Raw genomic sequence first — 18752 nt, 5'->3', positions numbered from 1 at the left:
CTCCTCTGCAGGCTTCCTGCTCTTCCTTTGCTGACAGGGTCCAGTCAGCCAGGCTGGAGGCAGGCTCGGCTGGTGTTACAAACAGCTGCTGTCCAGAATGAAAAAGACAAAACCCAAAGCAGAGGGAAGGATTGCTTCCCAAGCTGAGTTCCTCACAGGAGGAGGCAGCGTTCCTCTGGTTTCCAGAAAGATGCAGAATTTTGACACGAGTACACTAAGTGCCCCTTACTTTTGTGGCCAGAACCTTGCCATTGCAGGCCAGTGTAGCTCACAATCAATATTCACCCATTCATTACTTTTGTGGCCAGAACCTTGCCATTGCAGGCCAGTGTAGCTCACAATCAATATTCACCCATTCATCCAGAGTCCTCAGCCTGTTGGGATTTTCCCCCCGAGAGCAGCCTGGGAATGCTGCTTGCTGTCCCAGGGCTTCTTCCTTGCAGGAAACTCCAAAGACTCACTTAGGTAACTCCTTTCTGTGTACCTTCATCATGACATTACCCCAAGCTCTTTCCAAGGCTGCAGATTGAAGCCTTCAGCATCTGTGGAATTTTCCATTTCTCCGTTTCCCACAATGCATGAATTCACAGACCCACCTAGAGCGGCTGCTATTGTGATGTCAGCGGCGGGCTGCCACGTCACAGCGCTGTCAAGGGGAAGTTGCCCTGGTGCACGCAAGGCCTCAGCGTCCAGAGCGGCTCTTGGCGTGCTCGTTGCAGGAGGACGCTGTGTTGTGGTGTTCTCAGGCAGCAGTCTGTGCCCTGAAAAGGGAGTCTTTTTTTCTTTGCCTGCTCTTGTATGAGTCTGTGGACTCGTGCAGGCATCCTTTTCTTTCCCCTGTAGTTGTAGGGTGTGCAGACAGGTTACACGTGTGGTGTAGTCTGCACACCTGTGCACATTTCTTTTGGATTTTTCCCTTCCTCTTGTACAGTCCGCGGGTTGCTGCGGGTATCCTTTTTTTTCTTTCCCCTTCCTTGCACGGTCTGTGCAACAGAGAGTTTTCTCTGTTTTTGTGTTTTGGCCTGCGGACTCGAGCAGCCCTGCTGAAGAGATGGAGCAAGTCCGTAGAGCAGTTGGCAGGGCTTTTTCATCTGTGTCATGCCGCAAACTATTTAGTGGTCTGAGACGTAAGTAGAAGTTGTTCCCTTGGGGCTGCATATTGGAACAAAAGTGCCATAAAGATGCCATAAGGATACATACAAGGGATGTGCCTGTCTAACTGGACCCCCTCAGTGTGCTACAATAGTGAGTGGCTTTGCTCTGAAGGGCCAAAAGCTGAGCACTTTGTGTGTGCTCCTGCACCCTGGGGCTGGGCCTGTGCTGTGTCCAAAGAGATGTGCTAGCGCTGAGAGGCGTTTGGGGGAAGCTTTTCTGAGGAATTGTTTCCAGAAAGCGCAAAAAGGGAAATACTGCATGCAGTTTAGGAAAAAAACCAAAAAACCAGTCTAGGAAAGGGAGGAAACAAAAAAGCTGCTTTAGTTGCATGGTGGACAGTGAGCTACAATGGAGGCACTGACTACTAAGGATCAGAGAGTTTTCCAACAGCACCTGGCTCATTTTCCTTTGTCTCCGGCAGGTCGCCTGAAACGTGGAAGGAGTCAAGTCCATGGTTTGGTGAGTGGGAAGGGCACCCTTGACATTCCTGGTGTCAGAGAATAGTGGAGCAAGCTTTGGGCTTGGTCTGTTGCAGCCTAATGTCAGCCTGGCAGGCCAAATGAAAGTCCATGTCAGTGTCTGCATGGCAGAGACAATGTCTGTCTCTGAAAGACTGGAAGGCAGTTCCTGTTGGCTTCTCCCTAATACCTGAAATCCTGAGGGGAAGCCAGTTGACCAGAACTGAGCAGGGAAATGTTCCCTGCTTCTATTCAGACACTTTCACAGCAACTCAAGACTTATGTTGTTACTCCCATCAGCACCAAGACACAACAGCTTTTGCCCCCAGGTGACCTGTGTCTCCGCTTGCTGCTGCTGCCAGCTCTCAGGAGCCAACATCCCTGCTCTTATTGTTTGTTTGTGCTTTTCCCCTGCTCCTTCCCTGCAGGCCCCAACAGGAGAGATTCTTGCCAGTCAGGACTCCTCGGCCCAGGCAAGAAAGGTGGAGCAGCAGCAGAGCAGGGATCAAGTGCAAAGCGCCCTGGAGTTCAGGTGTGTGCTAGGCTTTCTCGCTTTCTGTGATCAGGGCTGGGCATTGCTGGACTTTAGGAGGCCCAGCGTCAAAGAACAATTTGACTTTGTCATCGTTTGACTGGCTCAGCAGTGCTGGGGAAGGCAGCCCATGGGCAGGTCTGGCTGCAGCCGACTGAGCTGTAGCACAGCTGCCTCCTGGGACTCGCTCCTCCAAGCTTGACAAGAAGCATTGCAAACTGGAGCAGAGTAGGAGCAAGGGAGCTTCAGGCTGGGCCTAAGGAGAAGCACTGAACCCCAAAGGCAATCATGCAGCAGAAGAAACCCCTCAGAGAGCTTGTGCACATTTCACCTCTAGAAATTTGGAAGCCCCAGCTAGATGGAGCCTTGAGCAGCCTTTCCAGATGCCGTAGCTGATGCCAGGTGGTTGGAGCTAAAGTCTGGGCTAGAAGCTTCCAGGCATCCCTGCCAGCCTAAACCATGCAGGGATCCTTTGATTATTGGAATTGGATTGCAAGTTCATACCTACCTCCTCCCTCAGAGCCTGAGGGTCGTGGTGAAAATCTTGAGACTTTTCTGAGCTAACTCTTGTGAAGTATGGTGCAGGACCTAGAGGTGCTTTTGAGCAGCAGCAGTAGAAAGGAAAGGTCTTGCAACTTCCTGAGAGTCTCTGGGGATCCTAGCTGAGCACTGATTCTTGCTCACTTGTCCACCCACCCACTGGAACTTGTCAAGGCCCATTTGGCTGGTCCCTCTTCCTTTTTAAAGAGTGCCAAAACTTAGTGAGCGCTGCTGGCTTAGTTAGCCAAAAATAAATGTCGCAATTGTTCTTGCTCACAGAATTCCAGTAATTTAAATGGCAGGATACCTTTCCCTCCTCCAGGATAGTTCTTGTTCAGATCAAATCCCCGCTATGGTTTCTTTCTCATGTTGCTAGAAACTGGTGTTTTCACCTATGCTCCAGTGCATAGCTTTAGTGTCTTTACCTTGGAGAGTCTCTGGAAAATGAAGTATCTCTAGGTACACTATGAATGGCATTAAACATTGATGAGTCAGCCAGGAGAACACTGTGTTCTGTCCCCCTGCAGAGTGACTTGGAAGTGCAGATGAGCTCAGGGCTCTTTGCTTGTTGCACTAGTGAAAGCAAGAGTAATTGTGGCTGTCCTCATCTGGACTTAGCAAGCCTGACTTAGCCAAAGAACTTTTGCAAGTACAGTAGCCAGTGTATCAGAGAGGAGCGTAAGGCCTAGCAGGCAGGAAGCTGTTCAGCTGAGAGATCCTGAGCTTTCTGGAAGTGTTTCTGTGGTTTCTGGAAGCTTGTTGACTTCCTCAGTGGTGACTCTTTCACCTGCAGTAATGACAAAGAGCGATGCTGCTCTAGCCAGGCCATTCCAGCATTCTCTTGAGGTGGATCTAGAGGGCTGTTGCAAGTCCCTGAGGATGGCCTATGTGGGACATCGTATGTAGTCGTGGTTTTGCAAGGAGGCTGTGTTGCTATGAAAGGCTTGTTTGTGTGTGCCCCTGCTGTAGATGGAAGGAGTTGGCTGCATTTGGGAGAAACCGCCCCTCCTCACTGGAGAGGGCGTTTGAAGTGGCAGCAGAGCCAGAGGAGGAATCACAGCTGCAGAGAGATCTGCGGAAAGAAGAGGTTCCTCAGGCAGTGCCAAAGGTATGCTCACCTTATTCCTAGGCAGCACCTGTGGGAGAGGGAGCTGCCCTTAGCAAGACTGCCCCAAATGTTGCTTCTGGCAGCAAGCTAAGCCCGAGACTGTGGTGTTGTTCTTCTTGAAAAATGGTGCCCCCCGCAGTTCCAGGTTTGCCGCCCTCAGCGGCCAGCTCACAGGCATCTGGAGAAGCTGCTCCAGGAGTTCTCTCGCCAAGGGCACATCCTGTCCCAGGTGTGCAGCGAGAAGGCAGCGCTGGCACAGGAGAACGCTGCCCTGCAAGCTCGACTGGCAGCCACGGAGCGGGAGCTACGAGGCCTTTCGGAGCAGCTGGGAGAGGCCAGGTAAAGGCAGGGAGGAGACCCTGGGCAGGACATTATGGAAGACATTTCTGAGCTAACGCTTGTGAAGTATAGTGCAGGACCTAGAGTTGCTTTTGAGCAGCAGCAGCAGAAGGGAAAGGTCTTATGACTTCCTGAGTGTCTCTGGGGATTTATGCTGAGCACTGATTCTTGCTCACTTTTCCACCCACCCACTGGAACTTGTCAAGGCCCATTGTCGCAATTGTTCTTGCTCACAGAATTCCAGTAATTTAAATGGCAGGATACCTTTCCCTCCTCCAGGATAGTTCTTGTTCCGATCAAATCCTAGCTCTGGTTTCTTTCTCATGCTGCTAGAAGCTGGTGTTTTCACCTATGCTCCAGTGCATAGCTTTAGTCTCTTTACCTTGGAGAGTCTCTGGAAAATGAAGTATCTCTAGGTACCCTATGAATGGCATTAAACATTGATGAGTCAGCCAGGAGAACACTGTGTTCTGTCCCCCTGCAGAGTGACTTGGAAATGCAGATGAGCTCAGGGCTGTGAGCAGAGGCTGGGCTTTTGCTCCCTGGCAGAGACTTTGTGGGCACAGCCACCCTTGTGGGATATGGGAGGCAAAGGCAATTTGAGCTTTGGCTGCTGAGATCAAACTCAGCTGGCCTTTCTGAGCAGGGCTAAGTCATGGGGAAAGGCTGGCCAACCACCTGGAGGGGCCTGCTTTGCTATTTGAAGTGGTAGAAATAGTCTTGGATCTGAGTTTCCACACAAGCCATTTTCCATCCTCAGGTGTCGGGATCTTAAGGCACATCTTCCTAGAAAATGTGTTTGTGTGTGCCAGGAACAATTTCTCTTCTTTCCCACAACTTGTAGGTCAGAGAAGGAGAGCTTGGAATGCAGCCTGTTGGAGGCTCAGCAGCAGGTATTGAAGCTGGAGATCACCAGGAGCCACCTGGAAGGCCAAGTTCGCACAGCCATGCAGGCCAAGGAGGTGATACTTGGTGAGAGCCTCGTGCGCTTTGTGTCTGGCGATGGCCCTGCCTAGTGCAGTTGCTCCGAAGGCAGCTCTGTGCGCAGGGCTTCCGAGGAGTGAAGGAGCTGGGAACAGGTCCCTCCTTGGCTAAAACAGAAAGGGCTTAAGGTCAGCAGAGTCTCTGAGTGTTGTTCATGCTTGCAGAGGATGTGAGGGGCCTTCGTCGGGAGCTGCAAGCTCTAAGATCTCTCAGCCAGCAGCAACTGGAAGAAATGGCTCAGCAGCTCCGCTGTGCCGAAGAGCAGTTCAGCCAGGGTCTGAGACAATGGCAATCTGCTCAGGAAGAGGAAAAGAGGAAGCTCCTGCAAGAACAGGTAGGAAACAATATGCACCTGAATTTTTCAGGCAAGCTTTGTGGGCTGGCATAGGAGAATAGCAGCCTGAGTATGTGACACGGTGGCAAGGCTCTACTGTAGGCCAGATGTTGCTGGGCCAGGCAGCAGAGGGCTTCAAGGGCTCAGAGTTGAGGGGCTGAGAATGGCCAGAGGGAGCTGCTGGGACACTGAATGCAGCCACGGTTTCAGGGTGTGAAAAAGCCGAGGTCTCCTGGAGGCTGGGTGCTGCCCACACAAAGCATGGCAGCAGAGAAGGAGCAGGATGTTTCCAATGCCCTCGTGCCATGCAGCAGTCTGCTGACCTTGCTGCCAACTGCAGTCCCAGCAACTGGGTTCCTTGCTTTCTGTCCTTCCACGGTGGACAGAGGTCTTCCCTTTGGCCTTGAAGCATTCTCAGCAGGCCCCATGTTGCTGGTATTTCAGCTGGTGGCCTGTCTTGTGACTAAGGCGTGGGGGTGCTGGCCTTGTTGTCATCCTGCAGTCCACCTGCAGCTTTTCCTTGATCAAAGGACAGGGGGACATTGAGAACACAGCCTCTGAGAAGAGGCAAAAATCCTGAGGAGGGAGGGGCCTGATCAAACAGGCAGCCGTCAAAGTGGCAAAGGAAGGTGGCATCTCCTTTCCTTCCACTTGCTGACCCTCCTCCTAAGTTTCTCATTAGGACAGGAGTTGTGGCGGGCACAAAGCCACTACTGTGAACTCTTTAGTAGGAGGGTTGTGGGTATGATGCAACTTGCCTTATTTTCTTTGGGGAGAATGACTGGGCCTTCATCTGGAAGCGTCTCTTCCTCTCATCAGGAAAGGCAGCTGGAACAACAGCGTTTGGAGGCTTGGGAGCAGCTGGAGCAAAGGGAGAACCTGGTGGCTGAGGTACAGAGGGAGCAGGAGAAAAGGTTGCTTGAGATGAAGCAGGAAGTTGCCATCTCGCAAGCGGAAGAAGAAAAGATAAGAACTAGAGCCAGCCAAGAGGCAACGCGTGTGCAAAGAGAGTTTCTGTGTTGTTTTGGGCTCCTCTGGGCTCCTTGTGGGCACTGCTTTCCTGGACACTGTCTGGGTGGGATTGTCCCTTAGCTGTCCCTAGTTCAACAAGAGAAAAAGAGCAAAATGCTTTTGGGAAAGTGTGAGCACATCAACCTTGCTTGCCACACAAGTGTTGTGTGGGAAGTTTAATGCCATCTTCTCTTTGTTCCTGTGCAGCTGCAGCACCAGGAGGCTACTCTCTTGCAGAGGGTGCACCAGCTGCAGCGAAAGCTTCATCATAGGCAGCGGAAGGTAGATTTGCTGAAGCAGGAGCTGGAGGAACAGCAGGAAGATTGGCAGGTGAGCCTGACTAGGCAGGTAGCAGAGGGAAGGGCAGTAATGAGGACGTGAAGTTTGCATGTCAGGAAAGGGGAGGCAAGGACTACTGCAGGCACTGTGAGCACAGAGCGTGACAGGCTCCAGCGCTGAGCAGCAGGAAGAAGAGTTAGGATGGAAGGGCTGGAGCTGGGTAGAGAAGCTGAAGGAAGTGCTTCTGAATGGAAGGTCTTTGGAGACTGGGAAACGAGAAACCTGAGCGTGGTTGGATGCCACCTGCCACTTGATGGCAGGTGCTAGTAAGAATTTTCTTGACCAAATATCCAGGACGAGCTGCAGGCAGTGGTGCAGGAAGCTCAGTGGAAGATGAAGGCAATGCAGGAAAGGCACAAGGAGGAAATGAAAAGGATGCAGCAGATGCTGCAGTACAGGCTGGCAGAGCAAGAGCAGGTGAGTGAAAGAGCAGTAGGCAGTGCAGTCATGCAACAAGTGGTCACTGCCCTTCTCACCTTTCCCCTGCAGAGCAGCAGGAGGATGGAGGCCATGCCTCTGGCTGCCATGTGCTGTGCTCCCCATTGCAGCTGCTCAGAAGGACACTTCCTGGGCTGCTGAATCTCAGCTGCTGCCCTGGGCAGCAGGGCTAGTGCTTTGGCTGTGGGCCTGCAATGCTCAGAATGTATTTCTGCTGGCCTCCTAGTGCTCGCTTTCTTTTTGGGGCTTTCTTCAGGTCAACATGGTGACCCACACGGATTCTGAACAAGTTGTCCCTGTCCATGGTGAATGCAGTCCTCAGGACAGGGTGAAATTGAAACTTGTTCTTTCCCTTCCACAGTCTCTACTCGGGCTGGCTGTGACAAGCTGTAGTCTCTGCCTGCTTGGTGGGGTTGGACTTGAGCGGGAAGAGTTGAGAGCTCAGCTTGCAGCCTAACACAAGTGTTGTTCCTAAGGGCTTGCCTTTGATATGCGCTCTCTGGGGCATCTCTGCCAGCCACCTTTGTGACACCAACCAATTTCTTGTTCCAGATGGACGTGGGCGCTGCAGCAGCATCTTCCAAAGGAGCCTTCCCTCCGCAGCCTGAAAACCTGAGCAGGAGCAGTTCGTCCCGCCCAAGGCAGGAGTCAGAGCAGCGGGGAGAGAAGCATTGCCTGAAGCTGCTGAGTACGTCCTGTACATCCTTTGTCCGAACAAGCTGTGTATTACAGTGTGTGTGCCTGCTGTACTACAGCATATTCCTCCTCATTCTGGTGTGGGACAGACATTCTGGATTCCCTACAGAAGCCGTTGTGGTACTCAGAGGCAGCCAGGGAGCACTTTGGGCCATTCCTTTTGCCTCAGAGGGCAGCTGGGAGCGGGTGGCAACTGATGGTTGCGACCTAGCAAATGACCCAGGGAACATGTGTGTGTGCTAGTCTGGCTAAATGGATCCTAACTGTTGGCGTCCTAGATTGCCTCTCGACTCCTTTCTTGTCACCAGTCATTGGAGACCAAACACTTCAGAGAAATTGCTTGGCTGTGTGGCTGCTTTCATACTGGTGTTGTTTTGATGACTGTTAGGACTTTTCCTCTTCCTCCTGCAGTTGGTTTTGGTAAGAATTCTATATTTTGGTTAGCCCAACCTCCTTGAAAAGGGTATCAGGTGGCAGCAGAAATAGGAGAGGAAGAGGTCTTTTCAGTAGGCCCCAGAAGTTAAAATACCATATTCTTAGAAGAATCTTTTGGAGTCAGAGAGGAAGAGGTGTTTTCCAAGTGCATGAAAAGCAGAGAAACAGAAGACTTTTTCTTTACAATCCCTCTTTGATATTTTACTTGTATGCTTAGGAAGATGCATCAAAGAGACAATGCATCTATGTGGCACAGTGAGATCCAAGTGCCCTGCAGGCAGTTCTCAGGAGGAAGGCTGCAGCCCCTCTGCTGCACGTTCCCCTGGTACCGGCCACTTTGTCACGGCTAATGCCCGGCCCGTCAATACTCCTGGAGAGCCAAGCCCTGGCCTCAATCCCTGTTCGGATTATGCTCTAGGAAAGCACACCATGGCCTTGGTGACTCTGCAGTACAACCAAGTTGCTTCTTGCATGTAATAGCTGCCAGGGCAGGGCTGTCAGAGAATAACAGGTTGGGTACTGAACAGAGCCCAGTTTACTCAGAGTCTGCCGTCAACTGTTGGGACAAAAGGGGCATTGATCCAGTCCTGTGTGGGTCTGGACTCAGTGGCAGTCATGGTCTGTGTCGAGTGGGGGACCAGCTTGTAATGGGACTCAGTCTGACTCTGGCTTCTTCACAGTGGTTGTCTGTGGCCATTGGTGGGCTTTGCCAAGCTTTTTTGTCCTACCTGCCCTGCCACTGATGGCTGGTGTGACTGCAGAGGCTGGAGCCTTCCTGAGCTGTGAGGATTTAGCTGCCTCCCCATTGGCACAGCTTTGCCTGGACTTGTGAAAGAATCAGCGTCTCACTTGGGCAGCAGTCTGTGCCACGGCAGCGCCTGAGGAGCGGCGCTGTCCTTGTTACCCATCTCCACTGTGCCCATTTGGGAAGATGGGGCATGTGGGTGGTGCTGAAGAGGCCGAGTCCAGTGCTAGAGACTGCTGCACCCCAGGCTGAAGACAAGTACTTGTATTTCTTCAGTGCCCATGGGGAATGGGCAAAGTCATCTTCAGAACTTAGCCTGCTCAGCAATGAAGAGGATCCTAATTCTTCCAGACATTGTTCTTGGTTATAGCATGAGCTGCTGTTCTTGACAAGTGGCAAGGCATTCTTTAGGCAAAATGCTGAGAGTTAGACAAGGTCCCCTATGCTCCTGGAATTCATGTTGCAATATTCTTTCTGCTCTGCAAAAAGCAGCTGTTGGTAAAAATTCATCCCAGATCCCAGAGTGCATTTAGTCTTTGGAAGTAGGAAATCTTTTGCTGAATCTCACAAGAGAGTGTGCATTCCCAAGGAAATGAAGGCTCCTGATTTTTCAGCTCTCCTTCTGATTTGTAAATGACAGCTACTTGCCTTGGTGCCTGTTGTTTTCTGATGTCGGTCTGCTCTGATGCTTTCTCCATGGGCTTAGTTTCCTCTCAAGGTAACCCTTCAAAGGAACGCGGAGAATCAGACTCTGTGCAGGCCATGTGTGCTACAGAGCTGCCTGCCTTGCTGGGGCTGCTGCTGCTGTTGTTCTTGTTGCCAACCGACCATAAATTGCTCAGAGTCCCGGAGAGTGGAGCTGAGTTTCAGATCTCCTGCAAGTCGGTATCTCTCCTTTGAAGTTTGTTCTTGTGTTTTGTTTCTTTCAGGGAGTGTTGTGAGCGTGGGAGATCCAGAGAAGAAATACACTGGATGGGAACTTATTGGTAGTGGGTGAGTGCAGCCAAGCTTACTTGTGCATGGGCCAGGTATTTTGCTGGTGCAATATCAAGTGGGAAGTCAGGCCAGCTGCAAGCATCTTCACAGCCCGGCTTTAGATTGTCCCTGTCTCACTACTGATCACAAGGCATCATCCAAGGTAACTGGATGCTGGCAATTTCTTGCCTGCCTCCAGGAGGAGGACCTGGAAGCCGTGCTGTCCCTCAAGCGTGTGGCACCACTTGGCTGCTTTTCCTAGGAGACATGGTTTTGTATGATTCAAAGTAATACGGCCACACTGATGAAGGAAAACTGAGAGAGCAGCTTCCCACCTGATAGCTGTCAGATAACTGCTGTCGGTGGCATTTCTTTCCAGTCTTTGGCTGAAAACAATATTCAGTGCTCAGGACAATAAGGAAGGCTGCGTGGTGCTGCCTGAGTTTGGCAGATAGAATGAAAAGAGAGTGGTGAGAAGGCCCAGCAGGTCTCTCTGTTCCATTGCCTGGAAAGGCACACACACAGGCACAAAAAGGAAGAAGGGAAGAAAACCCCCACATCCATAATCTAGTGTGTACATTTGGGATTTGTAGCAGCCCTCTTCCTTCCTGTTGGATGGAGCTTTTCACTTCAACATGGTGCATGCAGAGGGCTGCTGGGCTGCTGGGCTACTGGTACAAGAGTAGACAAACCATGGTGTTTTACAGACACTCCGGGCAGCAGAGAGCTCCTGCCTGGGCTGCCTTTCACTTCTCAGCACTGAACAGCTTCTCTGTTCTTGCCACTCTTCTGTTTCTAGGGCTTTTGGAACCGTTTATAAGGCCTTTGACACTGCCACAGGACAAGCGGTAAGTGCCAATAGCCCTCGCAGATTCTGCTGCTCTGGAGTGCTTTCCCTTGCAATGTGACCTGTGGCCAGAGCTTTGGGCCACCTGTCCTTGCTGCAAAGGCTGTCCTGCAGAAGCAGCCTACCTAGAGGCAGCCTGCAGAATGCATTTTGGACAGACTTTGTCTTGCATCCTGAATGGATGCAGGGATGGTGGTGGTGTGTTTCAGAGAAGGACACGCTAGTCCAAATTTAATGGTGGTGTCTTGGAGAGCCGCACTGCTCTTTGGGGTTGAAAGTTCAGAGTCCTGACTTCTTATTTCTGGCTCCCAGCACGTACAACTCCATCTTCCTGACAGTTCCTTATCCACCTGCAGTGCTGTGCTCAGGAACTGTGCTCGGAGGGAGGTCTACGAGGAATCCAAAAGCCCTAAACCACGCCTATAACGGGGGGTGTCTGCCACAGAAAGGAGTATTGTTTTTTAAACCCATTAAATAATTACAAGTCTAAACCACGTTCAAAAATGTTCTTCAGAGATGCAAAATCCAAACTATAAAAGTTAGGGAAGTTTTGAGGAAACTCAGCTTTACTTTGAGTTGTCTTAGAGTTCTTTTTTGGACAGCATTTTCTCCATAATGTAGCTGTGCATTTACATTGGGGCACAATCAAGAATGGCAGCTGGTTCTGAAACAGTGAGTGGTCAGTCCCTAGAAATTCTAGCATATTTCCAGCCATTTCAATTTCTTTTCACAGAAGCAGAATTGCTTTTGGCTTACAAAACGTGTGTAAATGATAATAGTGGTGAGAAACCAAGTCTATTTGAGAAGCCTGTGGGTGCAGAGAGTGTTGTTAGCGCCTTGTGGTTGATGCTTTAGAGTCCCTTTTTCCCGAGGTGACAAGGCATCGTGGCCCATGAGCACAAGGAGAAAGAGGCTCTTGTAATGTCTGTACCTAATGGCTTTCAATGTCATTGCAGGTGGCTGTAAAGGAACTTGATCTCCAGCACCAGGGCTGCGAGGAGGTATTGAAAGAAATCCTGGTCATGAGGGAATACAAGAACCCAAATATTGTCACCTACCTTGAAAGGTAAGTACTTCTGGGATTTTTCTGGGAATGCTCCTTGCCATACTCACAAGGCAAAGGTTTAAAAGGTCTTTACTCGCTGGCAGAAAATGCATCCTTCCATTAACATCAAGCCACTCCTGGGCCAGGCATGGGAGGAGATTGCATTTTGTCCCCAGGAATGGTTCCTGGCATAAATAACTTGAAGATTGTTCTCAGAAACCTGGCTCTCTTCCTAAGCCAGCAGCCAGCACATTCACTCATTTCATGTTCTTATCAGGTTTTGGGGCTTGAGTTTTCCTGAGTGTTGCAGGAGAAGTGCTGAGAAAGCATGACAGAAATGATTTCCCTTGCGCCGTTCCCACCATTTTCCATTGCCTTGCATTCCAAAAGACTAGGCTAGGAGACACATGGTTTGCCAGGTTTGAAATTGTTTTTCCCCTTTGTGACTGTCCTTTATGCACCGTTTTCCAAAGGGTGTTTTGCAGTGCTGCACACTCGCCTGCCCGGGGTAAAAGCTGTGAAATCTGTTCCCTTGTTGCTGGAGTTAATGGTGCAATTGGTATATGAAGATAATGAAGCAGCTGCTGGCATGTGTCCACTTCCAGATTTATCTGGGCCATCACAAATGTGTCTTTTTCCCCTGCTTGCCGCCTAAGCTGTCTCCTTTTCCACAGATGTGCCTTCCTCATTCAGACACAGATTGCAAGCACTGGATTGCCTAGGTGGAGATGGTCTTGATTTTATTCCATCTTCATTTACCAGTGCCCTGGAAACAAAACTCAGCTGTAACCCTTCCTTCCATACAGCAGTTTAGCTGTGCACATTCATCTCCACGCTGTTGTTTTCATCTTCCAGCTACCTTCTGAATGAGATTCTCCTGCTGGTCTTGGAGTATATGGACGGAGGCTCTTTAGCTAAGGTGATCCACATGGGAACGATGGCTGTAGGACACATAGCAACGGTCTGCCGGGAGGTAAGGGATCCTGCTTGTGCTTGCCATGGCTTGGCATGGCTTGTCCTTGGAAGGTGCTGCTAAGTGAGTGATTCCATGTTCAGAGCTTTCTTTCTGCATTGCTCTTTTACGCTTCAGAGAAGCAAGAGCATCTGGACTGAACTGCCTGCCTGTGGCCCTGCCTGTACTGCAGTCTTCTTTACACTTATCTACTGTTGTGGAACCCTCTGTCTCTTTTGCCGTTTTATTTTCTGTTCTGTGCTTTGCCCCTCCAAGCCTCTGCCCAGAACCTTTCTGCATTGCCTTCTTTGCCTGTAAGTGCAAAGTGGCTGCTGTTTGAGTTTTAAACCTATGGCAAAGCCAAAGAGAGACTCATCTCTCACAGGTCTGGCCTTCAAATGATGGCATGGCCCCCACCATGGTGCTTGCTGCTGAAAACTGACAAAAGAGCTCCTTCTGAGTCTGCTGTCAAGGCAGCCTTATAACCCTTGTCCTCCAATCTCCCAGCTGACAGTGATCCCCTTGGTACCCAAGGCAGGGACTTCTCCTCTTTTGGCAAACCTTTGCTTGTCCTCCGGATGGGGAAAGCACATCAGCTGCAGCAGCACTCATTCCCACTGGCTTTGCAGGGGACAGTCTCGAGCAAGGACTGATGTTTCCCCCTCAGCAACTAATATGTCTTCCCTTGGAAAGATCGCTCTCTCCTAGAGTTGAAGCAGCAAGCTCTTCCTCTTGCCACCACTCACTGCTCCTTTGAGATCTGTGAATCTTCAGGAGCAGTTTCCTTTGGCATGTGATGCAATCAGATCAGGCTAACTTTTGGCTTCCCGTTTCTTTTTTCTCTCCCAGTGCCTGCAAGGCCTGGCCTTCCTTCATGCCAACGACGTGATCCACAGAGACATCAAAAGTGACAATATACTTCTGGGCCTGGATGGCTCTGTCAAGTTGGGTGGGTATTCTTGGCCAGGTGCAGCGCTGCGGGGAGGTGGTGTGGGGCTGCTTTTGAGTGGCTGCCAGCTGCTGCTGAGAGTGCACGCAGCACTCCTGCAAGCTCAGGGCACTGCTGCAAGGTGCTAAGAGGTGTAGAGAGCAACAAGGTGTCAAGGTTGGCTTGTATGTGCCCACTGCAGAGGGAGAGAAGTTCAGCCTAAAGCTTCAGGTGAATGAGGAAAGCCACGGTGTGAATGGCTTGGGTTTGCTAAGTGGACAATTCCCCATATGCATGGCTGCAGCCCTGAGGCTGCACAAGAGCACAGCTCCTTTTCCACCTTGATTCAGCATTGCATTCTGAGACTTAGACTGAGGAACATTTTCCCTTGGTTTCCTCCTTGAAGCAGTGTTTGTTTGTCTCCTCAGCTGATTTTGGCCTCTGTGCTGTGCTCAGCCCTGAGCAGAGTAAACCGAGGTGTATGGCCGGGACCACTCGCTGGATGGCGCCCGAGGTTGTCAGGAGAGAGCCATACGGCCCCAAAGTGGACATCTGGTCCCTTGGGATTGTGGGAATAGAAATGGCCATAGGAGAGGCTCCGTATACTTGGAAAACCAGTGCTATGGTAAGGTGCAAATAAGCCCACATGCCAGTGGCCTTCTGCTCTGTCTCCATTAGACACAATCCCATTCCCACGGCTTGGACAGCTTCCAAGAAGGCCCACTTCTAAAATGTCCCTGGGGCCCACGTAAGCTGTCAAGGCAAGAGCTGCTGGATGTTGGAATAGCTGAGGCAGCCCTGGGGCCTTTTTCTTTTGGGAGAAAAGGCTCATCTCTCACCATTTGCTAGGCAAGAAATTGCCACTGCAGACTGGGCCTTCAAATATGGGGTCTAGGTGGGTACTTAAGGATATGAAAGAATCACGTAGAGTCTGTTTCCTTCTTCCTCAGGCTAAGTATCTGATAGGCACACAAGGAGTTCCAGATCTGGACAAGCTAAGCCTACATCCCAGCTTGTGTGACTTTCTGGAACGTTGCCTGCAGATGGATGTGGACAAGAGAGGCTCTGCCAAGGAACTTCTGGAGGTACAGTGCAGAGTGGCTGCAGGCCAAAGAGTGTTCCCTGTCAGGGTTTGCTCCTGGGCCGAGCTCCAGGGCATCAGATGGGCCCTCCCCATCTTAATCTCCAGTCTGGTTGCTTTTCACATGAAAACCAAGTAGGATCCAAGACTACTTCAGGTTAGAAGGGACTGCTGAAGGTCATCTAGTCCAAGGCCCCTGCCACTGGCAAGGATATCTTCAAGTAGATCAAGTTGCTCAGAGCCCCAGCCAAGCTGACCTTGAATGTTGCCAGGATTGGGGCACCTGCCAGCTCTCTGGGCAACCTGTGCCAGTGTTTCAGCACTCTCCTGCTAAAGACTTTCTTCCTTAGAGCCAATCTGAATCAACTCTCTTAGTTTAAAACCATTTCCCCTTGTCTCTTGCAATTGGCCCTGCTAATAGATGTGTCCTCATCTTCTTTAGAAGCCCCTTCAAATATTGAAAGGTCTCCTTGCAGATTGCCCTTCTCCAGGCTAAACAAGCCCAATTCTCACAGCCGTTGCTCAGAGGAGAACTCTCAACTTCTCGTCATTTCTGAGGCCCTCTTTTGCTCTCGGGTGCTGTTTTCAGCTTTACCTGCTAGCCAAGGAACTGAAGTATCGCAGTGCTGGGGACAGAAGCCCGCAGTGGGGTTTGGAGATCCCAATGAAAGCAGTCCCTGCCAAGCGCTTCTAGGCTGATCTGTGGGAAGGCAGGGGCTGTGGGGGCTGAGGGTGAGCCTCACAGGGGACCCAGCTTGTCCCTCCTGGCCCACTCTTAGGGGTTTCTGCCAGCCAAACGGGGACAGCTGAGCAGCATTTGTGCCAGCCCCATGTGCTGCCTGGCCCGGTCACGTAGATGAGAAGCGCTGCGGCTTTGCTGCCAGGTTTTGTGGCAGATGGGGAGCTGCTGAGCGGGCCACTTCCTCGGCTGTCCCTGCTATGGAGGAAGATGCCAGAATTGAGTCCATCTGTGCTCTGCCACTTGTATCTGTGTGTTTCTGGACACTAGAGGAAACCAGCTTGACCCTGTTATAAATGAAAATGCTAGACTTGCCAGTACATCAGGCAATATAGCCAATTTATTAATTGGTTTGATAAAAGCTGAGCAAGTTTTTACAGCAAGTGGGCTGGGTGCGTTGAGGGCCTCTACCCTAAGCAATGCACAAATTCAGGTCTCCAAAGCTCGTCTCTTATGCCTTTCTAGGCACTTCACTTCCTCAAATCCTTACTTATTTTCTACTTGGTTTTCCCTCCTAATCAGTGATTGTGGTTCTTGAACATCTGTTGGGAAGCTGGTCTGAGACGGTCTTCTGCTGTCTCCGTAGTCTCTCATCTTTCTCTTAAAATATTGTTTTCTATTAGCAGTTTGTTTAACTAAGCGTATATTTTGTTAGTCAGCATATAGTTTGCAAGCTTTCTTTCAATCATTTTCCAACTCAAAGCTAACTTCTCTAAAAATAGCTTCATAGGCTCTTTCTTTAGTTATTACAAAACTCAAAATGTTTCAAGGCATGTTTCAAAATGCTTTTCTAGAGCTTTTTAGCTCCCGTTGGTCTTACTTCCCTTTTTTAAGTGATTACAAGTTTTCCTTCAAACTAGTTTATACAAAGATACAAGGTAGTTTAAAGTTTAATATTTGGTTGTTAGAACAAGCTGTTATCTAAAAGCTGATTGTTATATAATTATTTTGTTCAACTTTACTTCCATGCTTTATTTTAGCTAATTTTCAAACCACTTCTTAGTAATAATCCCATGGTCTCTGTCTGTATTGCTCGCAGACACACAGACATGGGTGAGTGTCACCATTAGATTGACACAAATCTCCACTTAATTTCTCACAACCCTGTTAGAAGCTCAGCTGGGAAAACAATGGTTCCCCTTTTTTTTGCCTTTTTTCATTTGGTTTCTTTTGTTTCTTTTTCCCTCTGGGCAGCATCCATTTCTCAGATTAGCCGAGCCTCTCTCCAGCCTCTTCTGACAACCCCATGGCTGTCATCCCGGCAGCAAAGTAATGCAGGAAGCAGAGGGGATGACGAGGACCACCTGAGCACTTGGAGAACAGAGCCTCTGAGACCAGGCAGAAATCCTGAGGAGCCAGGGGCCAGGAAACAGGCAGCCATCAGAGCAGGAAAGGAAGGTGGCATCTCCTTTTCTCCCATCTGCTGATCCTCCTTCTAAATTTCTGGTAAGGACACAGGTGCTGGAGAGCACAAAGTCACTATTAATGTGCCCTTTTCAGCTGGGGGGGCTGTTGTGTGGGGCATGAAGCTTCCACTCTTTCTTTGGGGAGCTTCCACTCTTTCTTTGGGGAGCTTGTCTGGGACTTCATCTGCAAGTGTCTTCCTCCCCTCACCAGGCCTGTGAGATGGAATGTCAGCATGTGGAGGTGCAGGAGCAGCCGCTGCTGCAAGGAGAAAACTTCCTGGAAGAGGTGGAGAGGGAGCAGGAGAGATGAAGCAGGAAGTTGACACCTTGCAAGCTGAACAAGAAGACGTATGAAGTAGGGCCAGTCAAGAGGCAAAAGGTATGAAAAGAGAGTTTGTGTGTTGCTTTGGACTCCTCTGGGCTCCTTCTGGGCACTGCTTCTCTGGACACTGTCTGTCTGTCTGTCTGTGATTGTCTCTTAACTGGTCCTTGGTCAACAGTGCTGGAGAGACCTTTGTGCCATAAGGGTCGGGGCTTCTCAGGTGAGAGGCTGCCAGGGTGCAGATGTGAGGAAGGCACGAATGCTGTTGCTGGCCTGAAAAGAATGGGAAGGCCAGAGCTGTCTCTCAGAAGCAGGGAGGTCCCCCAGGAAGCCACCTGGCAGAGCCAGGCTGGAGCTGGGGGAGAGGGCTGGCTGTCAGGCTGCTAAGGAGGTGCCTGAAGCTGCTGAGTACGTCCTGTGCATTCTTTGTCAGATTGAGCAGTGTATTCTAGTGTATGTGCTTCAGCATGAGCTGCAATAGCACATGTTCCTCCTCACTTTAGTGTCACACAGACATTTTGCACCCCCTACTGAAGCCATTGTGGTGCTTGGAGGCAGCCAGGGAGCACTTTGGAGCATTCCTTTTGCCTTTGAGGGCAGCTGGGAGTCGGTGGGCTTTGCCTGAGCTTCCCTGTGCAGTAAAGACAAAAGTGGGGATTGTTTCCTGAGCAGCAGAAGGTTGTGACCTAGCAAATGGCCCAGTGAACGTGTGTGTGCTAGTCAGACAAAATTGATCAGAACTGTGGGCTTCCTAGATTCCCCTTAAACTCATGACTTGTCACCAGTCATTGGAGACCAAATTCTTCAGAGAAATTACTTGGCTCTGTGGCTGCTTTCCTATTGGTGGTGTTTGTATCACTGGTATTACTTCCGCTCGTCTTTCTACAGGTCACATGGCCCCTGCCACAAAAATCTCCACTCCGTATGCTTTTCAAATGAAAACATAGGACACTTGCAGCAAAGCAATTGAGGAAGTTGAGGACATGACCAGGAGCACTTCAGGATTACTTTCTCCAATGCCAGCTAGCAGCAGACTCGCAATAAAAATCCTAGAAACCCCCAAGCCCCTTGCAAGATTCCTTTCCTTGTCTCCCACGCAATATGGCTCTACATTCACTTCTGAATTCTTTCTTAAATGTCCCTCCTGTGGGCGTTCTGGTATGGTTTGGAATTGGGAACAGTCTCCTTCCTTTATCAACTCCAGCCTACCCTGCCTTTGGATTATGGCCATTGGCCAGGTTTTGCCCAGCCGTGGACTTGTGGATGAGGCAGAAAGTGCAATTGCATTTCCAGCCAGAAAGCAATGAAGAGCAGGGCAGCCAAAACCTCCCAAACATTCCCCC

At 50.3% G+C, this 18752-nt stretch overlaps 1 protein-coding gene across 1 annotated transcript; it reads left to right on the top strand.

Annotated features, from left to right (window-relative positions):
- The first annotated feature begins 535 nt into the window (after positions 1 to 535).
- On the top strand, positions 536 to 18472 carry LOC147648263 (uncharacterized). Its single transcript, XM_086867991.1, has 21 exons — positions 536 to 1127; positions 1577 to 1614; positions 2042 to 2145; positions 3655 to 3793; positions 3933 to 4132; positions 4977 to 5104; positions 5281 to 5450; positions 6270 to 6341; positions 6669 to 6791; positions 7095 to 7217; positions 7791 to 7926; positions 10044 to 10107; positions 10889 to 10937; positions 11893 to 12002; positions 12837 to 12954; positions 13783 to 13882; positions 14290 to 14486; positions 14812 to 14946; positions 16876 to 17127; positions 17299 to 17466; positions 18298 to 18472. Exons 1-19 carry the CDS (start codon positions 1052 to 1054, stop codon positions 16918 to 16920), a joined length of 2127 nt encoding a protein of 708 aa, XP_086724117.1. The 5' UTR covers positions 536 to 1051; the 3' UTR covers positions 16921 to 17127; positions 17299 to 17466; positions 18298 to 18472.
- The last annotated feature ends 280 nt before the right edge of the window (positions 18473 to 18752 follow it).

This window comes from Cyanistes caeruleus, chromosome Z (genome assembly GCF_971803275.1).
Source record: "Cyanistes caeruleus chromosome Z, bCyaCae1.hap1.1, whole genome shotgun sequence".
In the NCBI taxonomy this organism is placed as follows: domain Eukaryota; kingdom Metazoa; phylum Chordata; class Aves; order Passeriformes; family Paridae; genus Cyanistes; species Cyanistes caeruleus.
Note: the sequence above shows the minus strand (reverse complement) of the source record. Positions and strands in the feature narration are given on the sequence as shown.

Excerpts from the sequence above, each read along its gene's own strand:
- LOC147648263 (XM_086867991.1), top strand. The coding sequence starts at position 1,052 with ATGGAGCAAGTCCGTAGAGCAGTTGGCAGGGCTTTTTCATCTGTGTCA. Across the intron at positions 5,105-5,280 it reads GGCCAAGGAGGTGATACTTG|AGGATGTGAGGGGCCTTCGT; the intron begins GTGAGAGCCTCG and ends TCATGCTTGCAG. Across the intron at positions 14,487-14,811 it reads CTTGGAAAACCAGTGCTATG|GCTAAGTATCTGATAGGCAC; the intron begins GTAAGGTGCAAA and ends CTTCTTCCTCAG.